The sequence below is a fragment of the Akebia trifoliata genome, chromosome 1, assembly GCF_017979445.1.
Source record: "Akebia trifoliata isolate Shusen 1 chromosome 1, ASM1797944v1, whole genome shotgun sequence".
Taxonomy (NCBI): domain Eukaryota; kingdom Viridiplantae; phylum Streptophyta; class Magnoliopsida; order Ranunculales; family Lardizabalaceae; genus Akebia; species Akebia trifoliata.
Window position 1 is genome coordinate 21254961 of NC_141375.1, and position 18989 is coordinate 21273949.

At 34.5% G+C, this 18989-nt stretch overlaps 2 protein-coding genes across 2 annotated transcripts in view; one reads left to right on the forward strand and one right to left on the reverse strand.

The window, feature by feature from the left end:
- Window positions 1-67: 67 nt before the first annotated feature.
- Window positions 68-10333, reverse strand: LOC147410913 (DEAD-box ATP-dependent RNA helicase 10-like). Its single transcript, XM_086441630.1, has 13 exons — window positions 10063-10333; window positions 9749-9875; window positions 9252-9321; window positions 7870-7932; window positions 4877-4951; window positions 3912-4031; window positions 2834-2875; window positions 2654-2728; window positions 1928-2074; window positions 1100-1237; window positions 648-759; window positions 478-566; window positions 68-378 (listed from the first exon to the last, which is right to left on the reverse strand). The coding sequence occupies exons 1-13, from the start codon at window positions 10232-10234 to the stop codon at window positions 247-249; spliced, it is 1362 nt and encodes a 453-aa protein (XP_086297756.1). The 5' UTR covers window positions 10235-10333; the 3' UTR covers window positions 68-246.
- LOC147410914 (Single hybrid motif superfamily protein) overlaps window positions 10264-18989 on the forward strand; it is an 89162-nt gene continuing 80436 nt past the window's right edge. Inside the window, exon 1 of the mRNA XM_086441656.1 lies at window positions 10264-10281. The gene's annotated coding sequence lies outside the window, so the exon portion shown is untranslated. The remainder of the gene's footprint in view (window positions 10282-18989) is intronic.

Consider the following 18989-nt stretch of genomic DNA (forward strand, 5'->3'; position numbering starts at 1 on the left):
AGTACTACCTCTCCTCCATAGTAAATGACCAATTTGTACCACTTAAACATTAGATCACTCCACAAAATATCTATAAAAGTTGTTACATTAGATTTTTATGAATATTCTTTTCTTCATACAGATTGATTAGAGAAACTTGTTCTTGATAGAACAGCCAAATGATTGGTCGACAAAAGTAAAAGATAGTTAACAAAAACAATAAATAATTCGGGAATCTATCAAAATTGCAGGAACCATGCTGAGCCTTTATCGGGTCTTTGACTTCTTTGATGAATTCTTTGATGACTTGTCATTCTTGCGAGTTAAATATCTGTCAATTTCCTCACCATCATCTCCTCTCCCTTTTCTTTTCCCTTTGTTTCCACTCTCTTTGATTTTCTGCACATTTGATTAATCGAAATTGTCACAAAGAACACATTATTGGACGGCAATGTTAGCAAAAATAGTTCAATTTGATAATGACGACAATGACATTACCTTGAGAGAAATTCTTTTGGCGTCTGTAACGCGCTCCAGCAAGAGCAGAACTTCCTCTTCTTGAGCAGGATATTCTGGAAGCTTTTTTCCTGAAAAGAAAATAATATGTTTATTGCTTTTGGAGCATACTTTATATTTATTTCTCCATGAAAGAAGAATGTGTTGCCTACCGATGAGATTCTCGATCTGGATATACCACTCCAACTCATACTGATTTACTAGTGAGATTGCGACCCCAGATCGTCCGGCGCGAGCAGTTCTACCCACTCGATGAATATAATCCTGTGGCCCATTTTACGAGATTAAAGCAAAATAAAGAAATTGCAATAGATTGAACTACAGATGGCTAAATCAAGCATAAGAACAAGACCATGACCAAAGAGAATAAATCGAGACATCTTGGTCTGTTTGGATACAGGTTTTCATGCCTTTGACATTGCAAGGCCATCCTCAAACAATACAAGGGAATCCACCCTTTTAAGGAGTTGAAATGAATCATTAAATTGGCATACCAAGCCAAGGCCAATCCTCAAACAGGATGTTTATTTAAGTCCCGATGTGATTAAGTCTGACCTGTCAAACCAAGCTCTGTATCCATAGACCCCCTTGAGAGAAAACTGACCTTAGAATTGGTGGGGATATCGTAATTGATAACCATATCCACAGAAGGAATATCAAGCCCTCGACTTGCCACATCAGTGCAGATAAGAATGTTACATTGTCCAGCCTTGAACATGTTTAGGGCTCCAATTCTCTTTGTCTGTCACATATTACATAGAATAAAATTACCTAAATGTGGGAAAATTTCAAGAAGCAGATAACAAAGACATTCCATTTTCTTGAAACTTGGTGTGTTGACACCAGCATGCATTAGACACACGGCTACACACATTTTTAAACAAACCTTAATTTTTCAACAGTTTATTGTCAGTTACAATTTACATAACAGTATATGATTTCAGTGTCTATCATTAGCTAGAATGCATTCTTCCTATAATATCTATACACATTAACGCAAGTATTTTAAAGCCAGGCTGACCAGATATGGATCAAAATACCAATAATAGTGTGGAAAAATTGGAGTATAACTCTCCATTTTCCAAAATCTAAAGAAATGGCTACAGATAAGGATAGAAAATCCAATTCTTGATACCGTGCTTTAGCTCTAAGCCTTTTATGCTAAGTATCCCTTTATATTTATTTTTTTGAAACATCGCAAAGAGGTTTACACTAAAATTGCTACAATATAGTGTTTCCTTCTGTTGACAAAACAAACATGGAAAATTCTAGGAGTTAAAAATAAATAACTATGTACAACGTAAAATCCATGTCTTAACACTAAGTGAGTGTCAAAGTGTATGGGGTGAAAACAAAAAAGCAATGTCGTAACACAAACTACAAATGGGTCAACAGCAAACCATGAACCATAAATTATTGGGAAAACAAATACCTGACTCATTTGACCACTAATTGGGATGGCTCTAAATCCAAGGTTTCGGAGAATCAAAGCCAGAAGCCGAGTAGCCTCACATGTACGAGTGAAAACCATTGATGTACTACTAGACAGCTCGCTCAGAATAAATATAAGGTAGCAGTCCTGCATGTGGTGATAAATTAAATAAGAAGAGAAGCATGTAATGATTATAAAACAGTTGAAACATGGCAGATCACTTTAAGATTATGATAAGTAGTAGGATTGGTAGTCCATTGGATTTTCAGTTGGGAATCACTCAAGAAACAGGTAGTATACATGATCACATCCAATGGGATTCACATAATAGCAGCCACCAACAGTTTTTCAAATGATAGTATTATGTTATCAGCAATAATACATAAATTAAAATAACAGAAGAAAATGCTATTACTTACGCTTAGATAAGGTACATGCCCAGTCATGGTAATTATATATATGTGTGTGTGCGTGTGTAGTTCATCCCCCCGCCCTCTCTTTTTTTTTTTTAATGTCTAAGGGAATCCAATAACTCGGGTGGTTATGATCATCCAACCACATTTACAATTTTTACATATCAGATTTCCAGATGAGGCTTATCGAATTAAAGGTACTGAAACCAGCATAAATCAAGATTGTAGAAAATTTACCACCCACTACTAACATTGTAGGGTTACATTGTTGAAAAAACAGTCGGTACAGTGTAACATAATAGTGGGGAGATACCTTATACTTAGCAGGAACAAAGCGATACTGCTGCTTGAGTGTATCAACAGTAGAATATTTAGTTGATGCCTCAATCTGAATGAATCAAAAAATGAGATAGTTATTCAAAACACACGGATAATGCTTATGAGTGAGTATAAAATTGAGAAAAAAGTATGAAAAAGTATTACTAATTCAAACCTTCACAGGATTCCTCAGACATGCTCTCTGTAGCTTGCGAACCTACAATCAGAACAGGGTAACTCATTTGATCAAGTGCCACCCATTTATTTTGAAAACCATTCAAACCTCAGCTGTAAGCAGTATACCAGCCCTACAGAAGTATATTTAATTGGGGGTTTACCAAAATAAGATATTAATCAGAATCCAGCATGTCCCTTTTAAATTTACAAGCCATCGAAAGCTATAAGAGGTTTTTTGTGGCCCAGTTGAGAGTTTTCTTTTCATTTCCATGGACTTTTCATGTATTCATTTTTCTTCTGATAGAATAAGAATGGGATTCTTCAAAAAACATTCAAAAGGCAAATAACCAATTATGAGATCAATCAAGATGGGCCAATCCAAGACAGCCAGAGCTTTTAAATAGATGCAAGACAAATACCACAAGCTCTGGTAAAATCTAATCCGCAATAGAGACCTTCATAAACCACTACATCATAGTTCTTAGCATAATTCCAATTGGGTTTGATAGTATGACCCAAGCACCACCTTCATGAAGTCACAACCAATAACATCCCAACAAGATTTACATCTTGTTGGTTTATTTTGCCAATTGAGCTGAACCCTAGGTCTGACATCAATGTACATCACATACACGAAGTGAAGTCAATATTTATGTATCGTGGTCCAAAATTCATATTATATTTTGTTAAATTCTACAAAAAGAAAGAAAATATCAACCAGAAGGTAGAAATTAACCGTAAGAGATGTGTTTTGTCATTGTAGCTGTAAACAAATCAAATGAATATGTTTGCTTCATATGATTTGAATTATAATCAAGAACATCATGGTCCAGGAAATCCTACACCAGTCATCAAGTCATCAAGTCACAACCAACAACCTCCCAACAATATTTAGATCTTTGCCAGTTCGAGCCAAATCCCAATATTCGATATCAATGCACACCACATACACAAGTGAAGTCAATAATTATGTATTACGTCCAATATTCATATTATATGCTATTAAATTTGATAAACGAAGTAGGAAAATGACTAGAATATGGAAAAAATATCAGGACATACATATGTTGATCTACCTTTTGGGTCATTGTGGCAGAAAACAGATATGTTTTACGTTCCCGTGGAATAGCCTTCAAGATTTCATCAATTGCTTTCTCAAAGTCCTCATTGAGCAACCTATCAGCTTCATCCAAAACCTGCCCCATATACAAGTCATTTGATCGATAGGTCAGAAGTAAGACTTAATGGAAATGCATCATAAGCATGGCTAGTAAATCCCTTAAGGGCTTCTTAGATGAATCCCTAAGCCAACAAAAATTCAGTATACCATTGGCATCCCTTCGTTCTAACACTCGAGATTTTCTTTGCAAGATAGTGATTGCTTTTAGGATTTGGATCTCAATTGCCTGTTTAGACTTTTTTTATCATGTGGTTGCATGAGCATGGATTTATGATTGAAATGTTTATTCGATTTAATCTTGGTCTCACACTCGTCATTTAAGGTTAAGCATCACCGTCCCACATCAGTAGACATCTTAGACAAAAATATAGCTTGATGGAGGACCTTGAACGCTTAAAACATGCTTCTTAGCAACACGCTTGATGTTCAATTATTACATCTACAAATTTTGTTTACATCTACATCCTGATACAATATTTTTCTTCTTTTCCCATTTTCAGAGGAATAGTGTCTCCCAACTCATAAGTCTTGTTCAGGATTTAGAAGTCAGACACATATTAGCAATAGCAAAATCTCATTTACATTTCACAATCCAGTAAAAAGTCAATGGAAAACTTCATCAAGGGGCATAAAAAGTCATGTGCTACATTGACATAAAAAAAGTTCTAAAGTAATTATATAAGTAACAACTAAAAGAAGCAATAAATATATTTCCATTCCTTCAATTTGATAAAAGATCACTACCAAAACTATGTCAACACTTTTGTGGGGTTATTGCAATGAATGTCGTGTTAAAGCTTATAAATAAGAGAAAAAAAAAAGATATTGGTTACTACTTTGTGAATAAGTGACAAACTATACCAAGTATTTCAACATGCGAAGGCTAAAACCCTTTGTATTGGACAAATGATCCACAAGGCGACCAGGCGTTCCAACCTACAAAGAAAAATGTTGAGAAAATTAAGACACATATTAGAGTTACCATGCATACTACACGTAGGCAATGTCCACTTTCCGGCAAAAAACTACATACGAGAAAACATAAACTAGAAATAATATAACTTGCAAGTCATAAAGAAAAGTTATGAAATAGAGTGCAAAGATGAGATATTTGGATCCAAAAAAAAAAAACACCACTGTTGTTTTATTGTGATGATCATCTCGGCCAATGCTCTTTTTTCCTTAGTGAAGTATAATTTATAGCTTTAATTCATTTCCTTTTTCCCATTAGTGAACTTCTTTTATTAATTATTAAAAATAATAACACTTATCAAAACAAAACAAAAAAACTATTAAAAATAATACGATGGTTGCTACTCCATGTTACATCAGATCCCTACAATAATTCTTTTTAAAGAATTCAAGTATCAAGCTAGCTTGAAACAATAATTTTCCTTAGAGAGAACAAATTAACATGTTCTGTTTACTAAATTCAAACATTTTTTTTGATAACCCATTAAATTCAAACATCAAACTAAATAATTTTGTAATGAAACGGGTCAAACAACAAAAATATGAAATCCAATAGAAAACATGAGTCGATGACTGAAAATATCTTGCATGAAAAGCAAGTAGCAGATGTGACAGCAAGGACAATACAGAAGAGAGGGTAACAAGAGAACTCGTGTCAAGGAAATTCAGTTGCTTGAAAGAAAAATCTTGAAGAATATTTCAATTGTATATTGTAGATAATTCAAATTAAATGGGTCCACGTGTATTCCAAGTGGACCAATTATAAGTGAGGTGGAAAAGCACGGTCAATGGGAGAGGAGCAATTAAGTCATTCACCTTCATTTTTCCCTACAAATAAGACATGCAATAAACAAAGAAGGGGGCCATTCTTCTCTCTCTCTCTCTCTCTCTCTCTCTCTCTCTCTCTCATGCTCATGGATTGTAATTTGTAATTCTTGTACAAGTTTCAAACATAGTGGAATGGCTCTTCGGAGTCCGGGGACGTAGTCCGGATTTGGGACGAACCTTGTAAACAAACCTTGTGTTTTGTCCTCTTTCAATCATTGGTGTGCAAAGTCCTTATCCAATTCGGGTCCCTTACATTTAGCGCCTCTGGTAAAGCTCAAAGTGATTCCACACTTTGGTGGCTCGTGAACAGTGAAGAAACTCGTCGAAATCCACACCTCCACCACAACCATCAGCCGTTAGATGAGTTCCGACCTGATCTTTGTGTAAATCACCCTAAAAGAAAGGTTCTCAAACCTTCAAACTGCTGTAAAAGACTCCCTAATCAGAAAAGCACTGACCTTATCTAACGATTGGACCTACTTTTGGACGGTCAGATTTCACTGACCATTAAATTAGTTGATCATGCCTTCTCGTCCATTGAGGTCCCAAACATTTCGTTTCTCTCGATCACTAAAACCCCCAACTAAAACCATTGCTTCAAGCATTTTATTTGGCGCTAAATAAACAGTTTGGACAAGCACACCACCTGTTTGACAAAATTCCCCCCAGACCTTTTCTATCTTAAAGCTCTCCCCACTGCTCACATTCGCAAAGATGACACTATAGCCGCATGGGTTCTCTTCCTTCAGATGCATCGCTCGCATTCCGACCTCGATGCTTTCCCTGTCGATTTCATTGGTGTTCTGGGTCCCCAAGACCACAAGTTGGGCGATATTGCTTCTGCAGAAAGGGCAGACCGGAGTGGTCAAGCACGTGGTATTGGGGTTTGGTTTGTTGTGACAATACAAGGCTAGGGTGCAATGACAACACAAGACTTGTATCCGGCCGTTTATACTAACAGCAATTTTGTTGATCACTATTTGCAGTTTAGCAGATTGCTATGACCACTTGGATCCAAATGAAAATATAACGGTTACTTTCGATATCCATCAGTGAAAACTGGATGGCTATGTGGCAAAGGTGACCGTTCAGAATTACTACCAATCTTGCCACGTAGACAAACCCGGTTGGAAGCTTGGATGGACGTGGGCCAGGACCAAAGTAATATGGTCAATGGCAGGTGCCTTTGCTGTCCAACAAGGGATCTGCTCAGATTTCAAATGTTCTCCTAGGTCTGTCATAATTTGTACCAAGGATTGCCCGTTGCATCCCTTGTTACAATCTTTGCGCTGTGCAGGGGTGTAAATGTAGAAGATGCAAATTAAATGGGTCCATGCGTATGCCAAATGAACCGATTATAGGTGAGGTGGAAAAGCACGGTCAATGGAAGAAGGGTAATTAAGTCATTCACCTTCATTTTTCCCAACAAATAAGACATATGATGAACAAAGAAGGGGGCCATTCTTTTCTCACAAGGGGGCTAGCCTCTCTCTCTCTCTCTCTCAAATGTTCATGTATTGTAAGTCTTGTACGAGTTTCAAGTATAGTGGAATGGCTCTTCGAAATCTGGGGACACAGTCTAGATTTGGGACGAACCTGTAAAGTGTAAACAAACCTAGTCTTTTGTCCTCTTTCAATCATTGGTGCACAAAGACCTTATCCAATTCGGGTCCCTTACAGATATCATGATATTTCTCAACAGATAATAACCCAAATACAATGGAAGATCGAAAGTGTTAAAACTATGTTACAAGCTAAAAACACACAAGATAGGTACACTAACGCATGCCTTCTGAAATTTGAAATGTCATAGACGTACAAAATAATTTTTTCTAGATAACAAAGGCAAAAATAATAGTGCTCAATCTATCTGCTCAAAACATCAAGTCAAATACTTGAAAAAAAAAAAAAAGCACTTACCAAATCCTTCAACTTTGAACTTAGCAGGTATTTGAATCAAAATTGAATTGAGAAAAAGATAAGGCCCTATTTGGTATGCTTGCAAATCAGTCCAAATATGCAAGAAAAGATACTATGGTAATCAAATAACTTACAACAATATGTGGCCTCTTTCCAAGGGCAATGGCCTGTTGCATCATGTCCACCCCTCCAACAACCTGCAAAATTTTGTATACAGATTATTAGAAATAATAGATCGGAAGGTGAACAAAATGCAGAAACTAGTTCTTCAACAACATGCAAAAATTTGGAATGACTTTTTTCATGGATTTGGTAATGGCTCTGGATAGAACTGAATGGAGGAACAGGATTCACCTAGCAGACCCCAAAAATTGGGGATAAAGCATCAATGATGATGATAATTAAACCATCATTTTTCCCAGGATGTATGAAACCATCATTTTTCCCAGAATGTAGAAGGGCTTGGTAGCTCCAGAAGAGTTTGAATTGAATGTCAACTGAATAAATGGACTATTCAAAGTAAACAACCAATGCACACTCTCCTGTAAATAGAGAGGTTTTTCCATGATTAGGAAAAGCAAGACAAATTAGACTGAAATGTGATCAATCAAACTCGGTTACCTAATATATTGGGTAAGCTAAATTTAAAAGTATATTTATTCAACAACCCAAAAAACTTCATCTGGGTACCAAAACTTATACAGGTTTAAGACTGACCATAGTCTCATAATTTGCGACACGTTATTATATGTGAAACGCTCTACAGACAAACTCCTAATAGCAAGAAGAGGAGTGAGAGCGACAAAGGTGCAAAGGACACAAAGGATTTAACCTGCAGGCGAGGCTACTTTACTTTGACCAGTTTGAAGGAGATGTCTTTCTCAGATTACCGTAGAGAAACAAAAAATAGTACTAAAAGATTAAACATATTATACTGACGTACGACATACACTAACAGAGATGTATGGCACAAAGCTAACCAGCATCCATTACTGCCAGCTATCATGGATGTTAGGGCTTGGACCCAAAGCCATAGCTCAGTTGGTTGACATATTGTAATGCAACTGGGAGGGATCTTGGGGTTCAATTCCAGCTAATAAAAGCTGGATGTTAGGAGATAGGCATTTTTCATCTTTCCCACCCAGGTAAAAGACCATATATTTAAACCCATAAGGAAGATAAGAAAGGGTTTAGACCATTACAAAACTCATTTGCCACATGGAAATACATATTTGCATGAAACAGCACATATTGCAAGATAATCCTATCTTAAATAAGGAATTGAGTCTACAATGGCAGAAATCCTTTTTTTTTCCATTATCTTGAATCTCAAACTTATTCTCAGAGTCTCAGACAATAAAGTAACATATTAAATGAATAAACCAAACGAATCACAAAACATGAGACAAAATTATGGATTTTCTAAAATAAATTATCCATGACAAACTAAAATCCATGCTCACACTATTTTATAATTTCCTCCTTTTTTACATGGAAAAGTTGAGTAAAGACTCACCACCGCACACTTTAAGCCTATGCCGGATCCCAATGCTTCAAATTGTTCAGCAATCTGAATTGCAAGTTCCCTGGAGTAGCAAAAAGTTAGAAACACACCAATCATAATTATGAGAATATCAGAATGTATCAGCATATACATATCGGTATCGGCAAAACTGATATGAAACATTGAATGTTTTCAGTTGAGTCCATATGAATTTTTTTTCTTAAACAAAGCATTGCCTCGAGATGAGATTTTAAACATTGATTACAATCAAATCATCTTATTCATTAAAACAATACTCGTAAAAAATAAAATAAAATAAGCATTAAAAAAAAAATAGCAACAAAAACTTATACATATCAGGTTCGGTCGAGTCCGTATGATCTTTTTTCTTAATAGAAACATAATCTTGAGATGAGATTTTAAACATTAACTATGATCAAAATATCTTATTCATTAAAACAATAAGCATAACAAAATTTAAAAAAAGAAGATTAAATTAGAGAATTAACCTTGTTGGAGAGATGACACAAGCAAAGAATGGTGGTTCTGAGGACTCTAGGAGATTATGGAGAATTGGGAGAGCGAAAGCTCCAGTTTTACCAGACCCAGTTTGTGCAAGTCCAATTAAATCTTTCCCTAAAACATCAAAAAAATTCACAAAATACAACCAACCCATTATGGAAAAAACACAGAAATCAAAAACCCATTAAAAGAAAAAACAAAATATTACAAAAATAATCACTGAAATTCTAAACTTAAAATAATAAAACACGCTGCTCATAATCAGGGGAAAAAAAAAGAGAGGAAGAGAGTTTTAAGTAACCTTCAAGAGCAGGAGGAATGGCCTCAATCTGTATTTTGGATGGGGTTTTCCACCCCAAATTTTCACAGGCCTCCACAAGTTGCTCTTTTAAGCCCAGATCCTTGAACGTCTTGACTTCTTCTTTATTTTCTTCCGCCACTCTTATGTCTTCGTCCGTACTGTATTCCTCCATGTTAAAATTAGCCTGCAAACCAGAGGAGAGAGAGAGAGAGAGAGACACACACACACACACAGGGTTTAGGGTTCAGAAAGAAGAGAGTATAGATGGGGTCTGTTCTTTACAGAAGGGGGAGAAGGAAATATGTTTTGTAGTAAAACTAATCCGAAACCGATCCGAAATATTTTCGGATTTAAAATTCTAATCCGAATCCGACCCATAAATCCAAATTTCATACCTAAATCCGATTTTTTCGGATCGGATACCAGATCATTGCCTACCCCAATTGAAGATATGGGCTCATCTTAAAAAGGAACCACTTTCCTTACTAACTTAGTAAGCTTTAAAATCTTACCAAGGGTCGTTGATTTCAATTGGGTCCAAAGCCACACCCTTTCTGTATTTCATGCAAAAAAAACTCATATAAATAAATAAATAAATTGTTTTGGACTTAATCCTAAATTTTAAAAGTGGACAGCTATTGAACCAGTACAAAACTTCCAAAATTTAAATTTAAATTTAAGTGTGTGTTTGGTAACCCTTCTGAAGTCCGAATGGAGGTGGTCCACCTTTAAAATTCAGACTATAGAAAGTTATGTTTGTATTGATTCAGATTTCAGACTTTAGAACCAAAATTCAGAAATTTTGAACCAACGATGAAGGGATGCTAGATGAAACTTCTGAAATCTGATTTTTTTTTTTTTTAAATACCCTCTTCAAAAACCTGATTTCTATCACTTAGTCTTTCTTTATACGAACCCTAAAACTCTTAATTTTAACTTTTTAACCTTTTTTTTTCTTTTCTACTTCTCATTCCTCTACAACTGTATTGTCAAGGTCTTTCCCATTTTTCTCGTTTCGTGTTCGAAAATCCTATATTTTTATACGAACCCTAAAACCCTATATTTTTCGACTAGAAAATAAATGATTGTTTATTATTTGAGTATTACCTTGTTAGAATATAATTTCTCGAGTATGAATTCAATTTGAAAATAATACTTTTGGAGTGTTTAATTTGTTAGAAATCGAAATTAAATATGTGAATGATTTCATTATGCATATGTTATGTTTTTTGGTTAACAATTTATTAAAATTAAAAAAGGGAAATATTTTTAAAATGGCTATTATGTTTTAAAATTATATTTGTAATCAGAAGCTTTTAAAAATGATAAACAAACAACTTTTCCATAATAAGATTTCAGATTTCAGATTCAAAATTTCAGAAAATAAACTTCAGAAGTATTACCAAACATACCATAACAGTGAAATAATTTCTATTTTTTTTAAGTTCATAAGTTTTTGTCCTTTACATCCCTTTGAAATCAAATCATGTTTTTAGATGCCACGAAGTGAACTCAACGACCTGAAATCTTGCACCTAGATAATTCATGAAAACTTGATTTCTAGCATAAGACTATACCTAGACAATTATAAAAAAGAGAGCTGGTTTTTAGTATAATTTAAAAACTTGATTTCGAGACATCTCGACAGTAGAATTTGATGTCACCAACTCATTGAGTCAACTCGATAGTGTTAACTTGAAAATGCACCTAGTGAAGTCAAAAACTCAACCGAGTTATTGAAATTTATATAATATATTTTTGGAGAGCAAAATAATTCTCTATTTATTTTAAATATTAAAAATAATTTTTAATTATTTATGAATGTAATTCTTTTATTTTACATATTGAGTTGACTCCTGAGTTGTTGAGTTGACTTGATATCCAATGGACATCGAGCCTATTTAAGTTTTAAAACTATGGCTTTAGTTTTTAGGGTCGGATAAATCTTATTTTTACACTTATATTTAACATCTTATAAGTTTTATAGAAAATATTGTAATCAATTTTATGAAAACATTATTTTTAAATACATTCTGTAAATTTCATATAGTTAGTTATTTGGCATTTTTAGAGTCCAAAAAGTCGAAATATCGTTAAAAACGAAAATGACGTCAATTTTAAGGTCCCATCGGGTCGAAAAAGTAAATTTTTGTTAGAGATATAATTTATAGAATTTAGCCACACCATTAGATCCAAAACAAAAAATTAGATAAAATAGAGTATTCATTCGTCACTTTTGGAGTCCGGACAGTCAAGTTATCGTCGAACGAAACAATAAGTAAAATATCGATTTCATCCCACATTTATATAAATAATTTTGTTTTAATAAAAAATACTATTCATCGTCATTTTAAATAGCCCAAAACCAGCCAACGGATTTTGATGAAAAAAATTTGATTTTCTCCCAAATTTCATATTCAGATTCGTCGCAAACGATCCATCTTTGACCTCTGACGCAGAAGGAAAAATCGTCTGTAACGCATTCTCTACCAAACCCACCCAATTTCCTTTTGTTTTCTCTCATTTTTCACCCCGTATCATCAAAAATCAGTTGTATATGATACGGGAGTTTCGAAATTTTGACCATAGATTTCATCTATTTTGAGGACAAACAGTCCTCTATCATAGAATGAAGAAAAGACGACGACATCGAGATCTTCGAAATCACCGGGTTAAATTCAAAAATCAATCGTCTCGAAATTCGATCCGTCTTTATTTTCGTACCGATCGTTTTGATTTTCATGCACGTGCTTTAATTCTTTCGCCTAGAAATTTCTAAGAACTCTCAATTTCTATTGATAACCGTGGATTGTGAAAACTGCATTTATAATTTTTATCAAAAATTTGTATTGGATTTAAAAATTGTATAATTTTTTTTGTTATTTCAAATTCACGTCAGAACTTACATATTTGATATGTTTAATTATATTTTATAACAAATTATACATGGATAGGATATTTCACTGAGTTAATTTCATTAGTTGGGTCATGTGCACCGCTCGAACCCCGTTTTGATTTAAGTTTTGTATTTTTTTTAATATTATTGAAAAAAATGAATTTAATAGTTAGAAAAATGATTTAATATTCAATGAACTCATATTGAGTTAATGAATATCAGAAAGTGAATTTTTTTTTTGAAAGATTGAGAACTACGAAAATTGAAAAAAAAAGGGATGAAAAATGTAAAATGTCAGAATCACACTCGAGGGGTGATGTCTACATTTTACATCCTAAAAGATGGGATGTCACACCCCGTACACGTGCCAAACTGGGCCCGTGATCAGCTGGATAGCAGTGTGGTAGTAGTGCTACACATGGCAGGCTTCATGAGCTGACATGTGGCTGCGGATAGGAAATTCAACCAATAAGTGATGTCTGCATTTTACATTATTGTGTTGTATGTAGGTTGATGAACGGATATCTAGGGATAATGTTATTGGTAACATTTACTTTCTATTAGCGCGAATCGTTCTGTTATTTATTTTAAGTCGGGTGATCACAGTTGTATGGTAGGAAACTGGATATTTATTATCAACCTTGTATTGTTAATTTCTCTTTTGTTTTCAAGTGAATATATATATATATATATAAGGGCGGTTTAAGGGACATATGTAAAAACAATTATTTTCAAAATATGAGTTAGAGGTTTTGGATTGAGCTGATTTTTTGCAAGGATGGTCACTATGATGAGAAGATCATCCTCACAAAAAAGCAGCTCAATCTGAAACTTTTAAATCCATCAAAAGTGATTTACAAATTATTGAAAAAAAATTGGCAAAAAATCGACGGTCCACATTCTAAATTACTTTTAATGGGGTTAGAAGTTTCAGATTGGACATATATATATATTTTTTTGGATGATCTTCACATCATAGAGATGATCTTCACAAAAAATTAGCTCAATCTGAAACTTCTAACTAATATTTTAAAATTTTATTGATGTTATATTATTTTTACATATGTTTTTTCATATGTCCCTTGATCCTGACCCATATATATATATATATATATGTAGCTATTTTGTGAGCTGTTAAAGAGTCTGTAAAAGCCTGAAGGGATAGTACGTCACATCATCCAGAGTGGTGTACTATCTTAGGATGTACGGTAAGGACAACCAAACCCATACACAGTATAGGATGCATATAAGAGTGGAATCACAACTGGAATCCGGGTGTATTCCTCTCTATCTTTACTAGGGGTGCACATTGGATTGGATAAATCCGAGAACCGAACCAATCTGAAGCCTTTTGGATTGGATTGGTTCGGATTGAGCATGGTTTGGTTCGGGTGCGGATTATATATAAAAAAATCCGATTGATTTGGTTCGGTTCCAGATTAGAGGTATATTAGAACCGAACTAATCCAAAGTATCTATTATATATATATATATATATATATATATATATATACTTATTTAAAAATAAAATCCTTTCTTAGTTTCATTATTCTATTATTTATTTTTTTCTTCTTCAACTTTATCTCCTCTATTTTTTTTACAAAAACTCATAAAAAATGTACATAAATTTCTCTCTCAACTCTCAAATGGATCGATCCATTTATAGAAAAAAAATTTCAAAAAGTTTGACTCCTTATTTTTTAACGAGAATCTTTATGTCGTGTTTGTTAGATGAAATATACTAGACGAACCTAGACTTAGATTCGTTATTCTACTATTTAAGGATTAGTTTCCTCATTAATCCATCCAAAATACCAATTTTTAAATTGTAATTTTTTTTAGTCTCATTAAACTTCCTCTAATTTTCAATTTATACAGATTTCAGTTAAAATTTAACATAAAATCATTTTCATTTGAAAAATAGGCATTATTTATTATTTGATCCAAAGGATTCCTCTTTTGAAAGAAAAAATACTAGTTTTTTTATTTTGAAAGTATGAGAATCGATAACTGATCCGAACCAAGGTTGGTTTGGATTGGTTTGATTTTATAGGATAATTGGATTGGTTCGGTTCCAATTTTGTAGAAATCCGAACCAATCTAAACCATGTGCACCCCTAATCTTTACCAGTGAACTTGTAATGTAAAAGTGGTCGTATACGAATGGATTGTATATTTGGGAATCACATGCACACCTGATAAGCATAGACGAAGATGATTAGTTAGTGATCACTAACAATCTATAATTGTCGAACATTCTGACACATCAAAAAGAGACCCATTGCTTACGGTCACGTCAAACAACCAGCCTGAATCGGATAAATGGTACCGCAAGTGTGATAAACAGTGATCAGCCTCAAAATCAGGAATCCCACAAAATCATGTCCTGATTGGGAGCGATTCAGTCGTGAATCCCAACTCTCTAATTCCACTACTCTACCATTGTGTATTATATATATATTACCTTATTTTGATATATAAAATGAAATGCATGTTTAATGTTTGCATTTAACCAAGTATATTTGTATAAAAAGAAAATGTTATAATGAGTAATACTGATCGATGTAATGTGAGTTTTAAAATGTTTAGTTGCTCATCCCTAGTTATATGTAGTAGTTAATTGTAGTTTCTTCTGTAAAATTTTATATATTTTAAAATAATTCAGTATGTTTATGTTAGGAGAGGTTATTGGTAGAAATTATTTGTTTTCTTACTGAGTAACCATTGTTATTCACCATTTTCTTCTCCATTTTTTTAGTTTCAGATTCAGAGCTTGGCGAGACAGGTGTAGAGTACAAGTAAGGATTATCTGGTAGGTCAGATAGACAACTAGAGTTCTTTTCATGGTAAACACTGGACTATACCTAGCGGCGTCAGGTTGTTCAGGTAATAATATAGATTTTGATTTTGAGTGTTAGGAATTTTGTTAAAGTAAGGAGTTTCTATATAATCATGTATTTTATTTATCCTTTCGTACTCTGATCTATCGTACGTTATTAGATGTATATAGGCTTCCGCTATTATTATATTTGGTATGTACATACAGGATATTATGGATGTTGTTTATCAGGTGGAACAGATTGAACGCCTTGAAATGTTAACATAAACAAAGGAGACCCCAAAATTTTGAGGCGCCACCTAATGCCTCGAGATATGACATGAGGCTTTGTGTTAGCGTTTGGCGGGGCGTCACATAGATGTTTACTTGTTGGGTCTCCTGTTACTTACTCTACCATTTCAGTTGCAGATACACCTTTAGTGAGGAGCACCTTGAGAAACCTATAGAAAAGTTCCATCTAGTAGGACACATGGACGATAAGAGCCCACTTCTAAGTAAGCGTTGGCACTATTTCTATTAGAACAGTTGCAATTTAGGTTTTAAGGCCTTTTACTTTATTTTTGAGTGAGAGGCTAGGGGCCTGCTTGGATTGACTTCTCTAAGTGTTTCTGATTCCCGTAGGGAGTCAGAAGCACTTACTCTATCATTTGGACATCCGATGTTTTGAAAGAGTAACTTTTAAAAGAGTCAAAATAATACTTTTATGAGAAGTATCGAAATTGGTACTTCTCAATTTCGTTTTTGTGGAGAACAATTTTTCCGTCAAAATTTTTCTTATGATGCCAATTTTACCCTTAGGAGTAAAAGTTTCTTTTATCATTTTTTTCTTCCTTAACCACACAAAATAGATCGAGACTCCACACGAAATGCAAAACAGATCGAGAGGAGACTCTTATTTGATAAAGCCGTTGAGAGCAATTTCTCTCCCTCCGACAGGTTTTCTCCCTCAGGCAACTACGGTGGCTAGTTATATGTTACTTTTTTCAGAGAGAAACACAAAACAAAGCAGTAGAGAAAGAAATGTTACAGAGTGTTAATGGAGTTGTTTGAAAGGAATGAGAGCAAGAAAAAGAGATTCCATGGATAAGGAACAATGAAGGAAAATTGGAGAACAAGGACGACATGGGTTTTCTCTCTACTTTCAAATCGATGCTCGAAGACGACTGGTTCGTGAACAATAATGGCAACTTATCTCATTATCACCATGGTTTCCCGGCCACCCAAAACCAACAAGAAATCAAATATACTGCTTTTACTTCAAACCCCATTGTAGCAGAGAATCCACTTCAAACCCCAGTTGACACTTCGTCTTCTCCTTCTCCTTCTCTGTTCTTTAATCTCGACCATTGTTTGTCTTCTCGCTTCAATGAAATCTGCAACATCCTTTTTGACAACTATTTCGATTTGGGTTGCGAACCTAGGTTCTCATAGGAAACCAAACTTCGAATTCCTCCGTTTTGGTGAACAGGGGAGGTGGGGTGTTGAATGGGTATGAAGATTTGATCTCATAGGGACGGATGGGTACTCATGATCTGAGCTCAAGTTTCCAATTTGCGAGTATCCATTTGTTGCCAATGGTCGATAATAGCAGCACTGCTAATTCTGGGTTCAATCCGATCGGTTTGGGGGGCTTGGATCGTTGTGAAAATTTTTTGTTTCTCAATAGGTCCAAAGTGTTGAGGCCTCTCGAGATTTTCCTTTCAGTTGGTGCACAACCCACTCCCTTTCAGAAGAGAGCCACTTTACGGCATAATTCAACCTAGCAGTGGACAAATGGGGAAATTCAGGGCCTTTGAGTTGCGATATCAATCAGTTTTCGACCATAGTGGAGGATTATAAGGAGAAGAGAGAGTTGGAAAAAGAGAAAGAGAATGAGAGGGATGAACTGGGCTTCGAAAGGTCGAGATTGAATTCTGATTCAAACAAAGATATGGAGAACGATAAGTTGGAGGAGAGCGCAAAAAATAGTGGAGACAATTCAAATGCAAATAGTAATGTTACTGGTGGAGATCAGAAAGGGAAGAAGAAGGGGCTCCCCGCTAAAAATAAGATGGCCGAGAAGCGTCGGAGGAAGAAACTCAATGACAGGCTCTACATGCTAAGGTCTGTAGTTCCAAAAATTAGCAAGGTGAACATCTTTTTTTATCCACCTTTTGTGTGTGTGTGTGTGTGTGTGTGAGGCCCTATCATGGTTAAATGTAGGTTGGGTTATTTGAATTTTGATAATCATTCTTGATTCACAGTGTTTTCTTATAAATTATAGTATAGTAGATTTCTCATGTTAAATGTAGGTTGAGTTATTTGAATTTCGAATTTATCTATCTTCAAGCCTCTTATTTTTAATTCTTTCAAATTAAACCCAGCCTTCGAAATTTGTGTAACATAGGCGATCATTAGTCATGTAATGGTTTCCTCCAACATTTAGTCATGTAAATTTTTTGTATCAAGAACTCTGATATTATATACCATTAGAGAGACGTGCTTGGTAGCAATGTTTGTGTTTTTCAAATGGTTAAGAAAATTTTACAAAGTATTGGTAAGTTGAGAATTTCAGAAATAATCTGTAACTACAAGTTTTTTAAAATTGTATAACTAGGTTGGGTACTCTACAAAGATTTGAACCAACTTGGACCTACAAAAAATTTCTTCCTTAAAAGGCAACCAATTTTGCAACGCCATTGAAGCTTGATCAAAATCATTGTTTCCTTGAGAAAATAATTAATAATTTGTTGTTAACTAACTTTTGTTGTTTCAACAGATGGATAGAGCTTTTATTCTAGGGGATGCAATTGAGTACTTGAAGGAACTTCTTCAAAGGATCAACAACCTCCATAATCAACTAGAATCAACACCTCCCAGTTCTTCACTATCGCCTACTTCAAGCTTCTACCCATTAGTACCCACCCCACCAACCCTGACCTGTCGTGTAAAGGAAGAACTCCGCCCCAACTCATTACCGAGCCCAAATGGGCAACCTGCAAGAGTAAACTTTCATTATCTTGCTACAAAGATTCTTACACTCATTTATCAAATCAAAGCCATTGTTATTAATCCTAGGGGATTATCTTAACTTGATTTCTCTTTTAGTGGCTAATTTTTTCAATTTTAAGTTGTCTAATTGTTTTAACCAACTTAGTTACCTAGAAAAGAAAGAAAAAAAATCTGGTGTTCAAAATCTTTTGAACTTGGCCC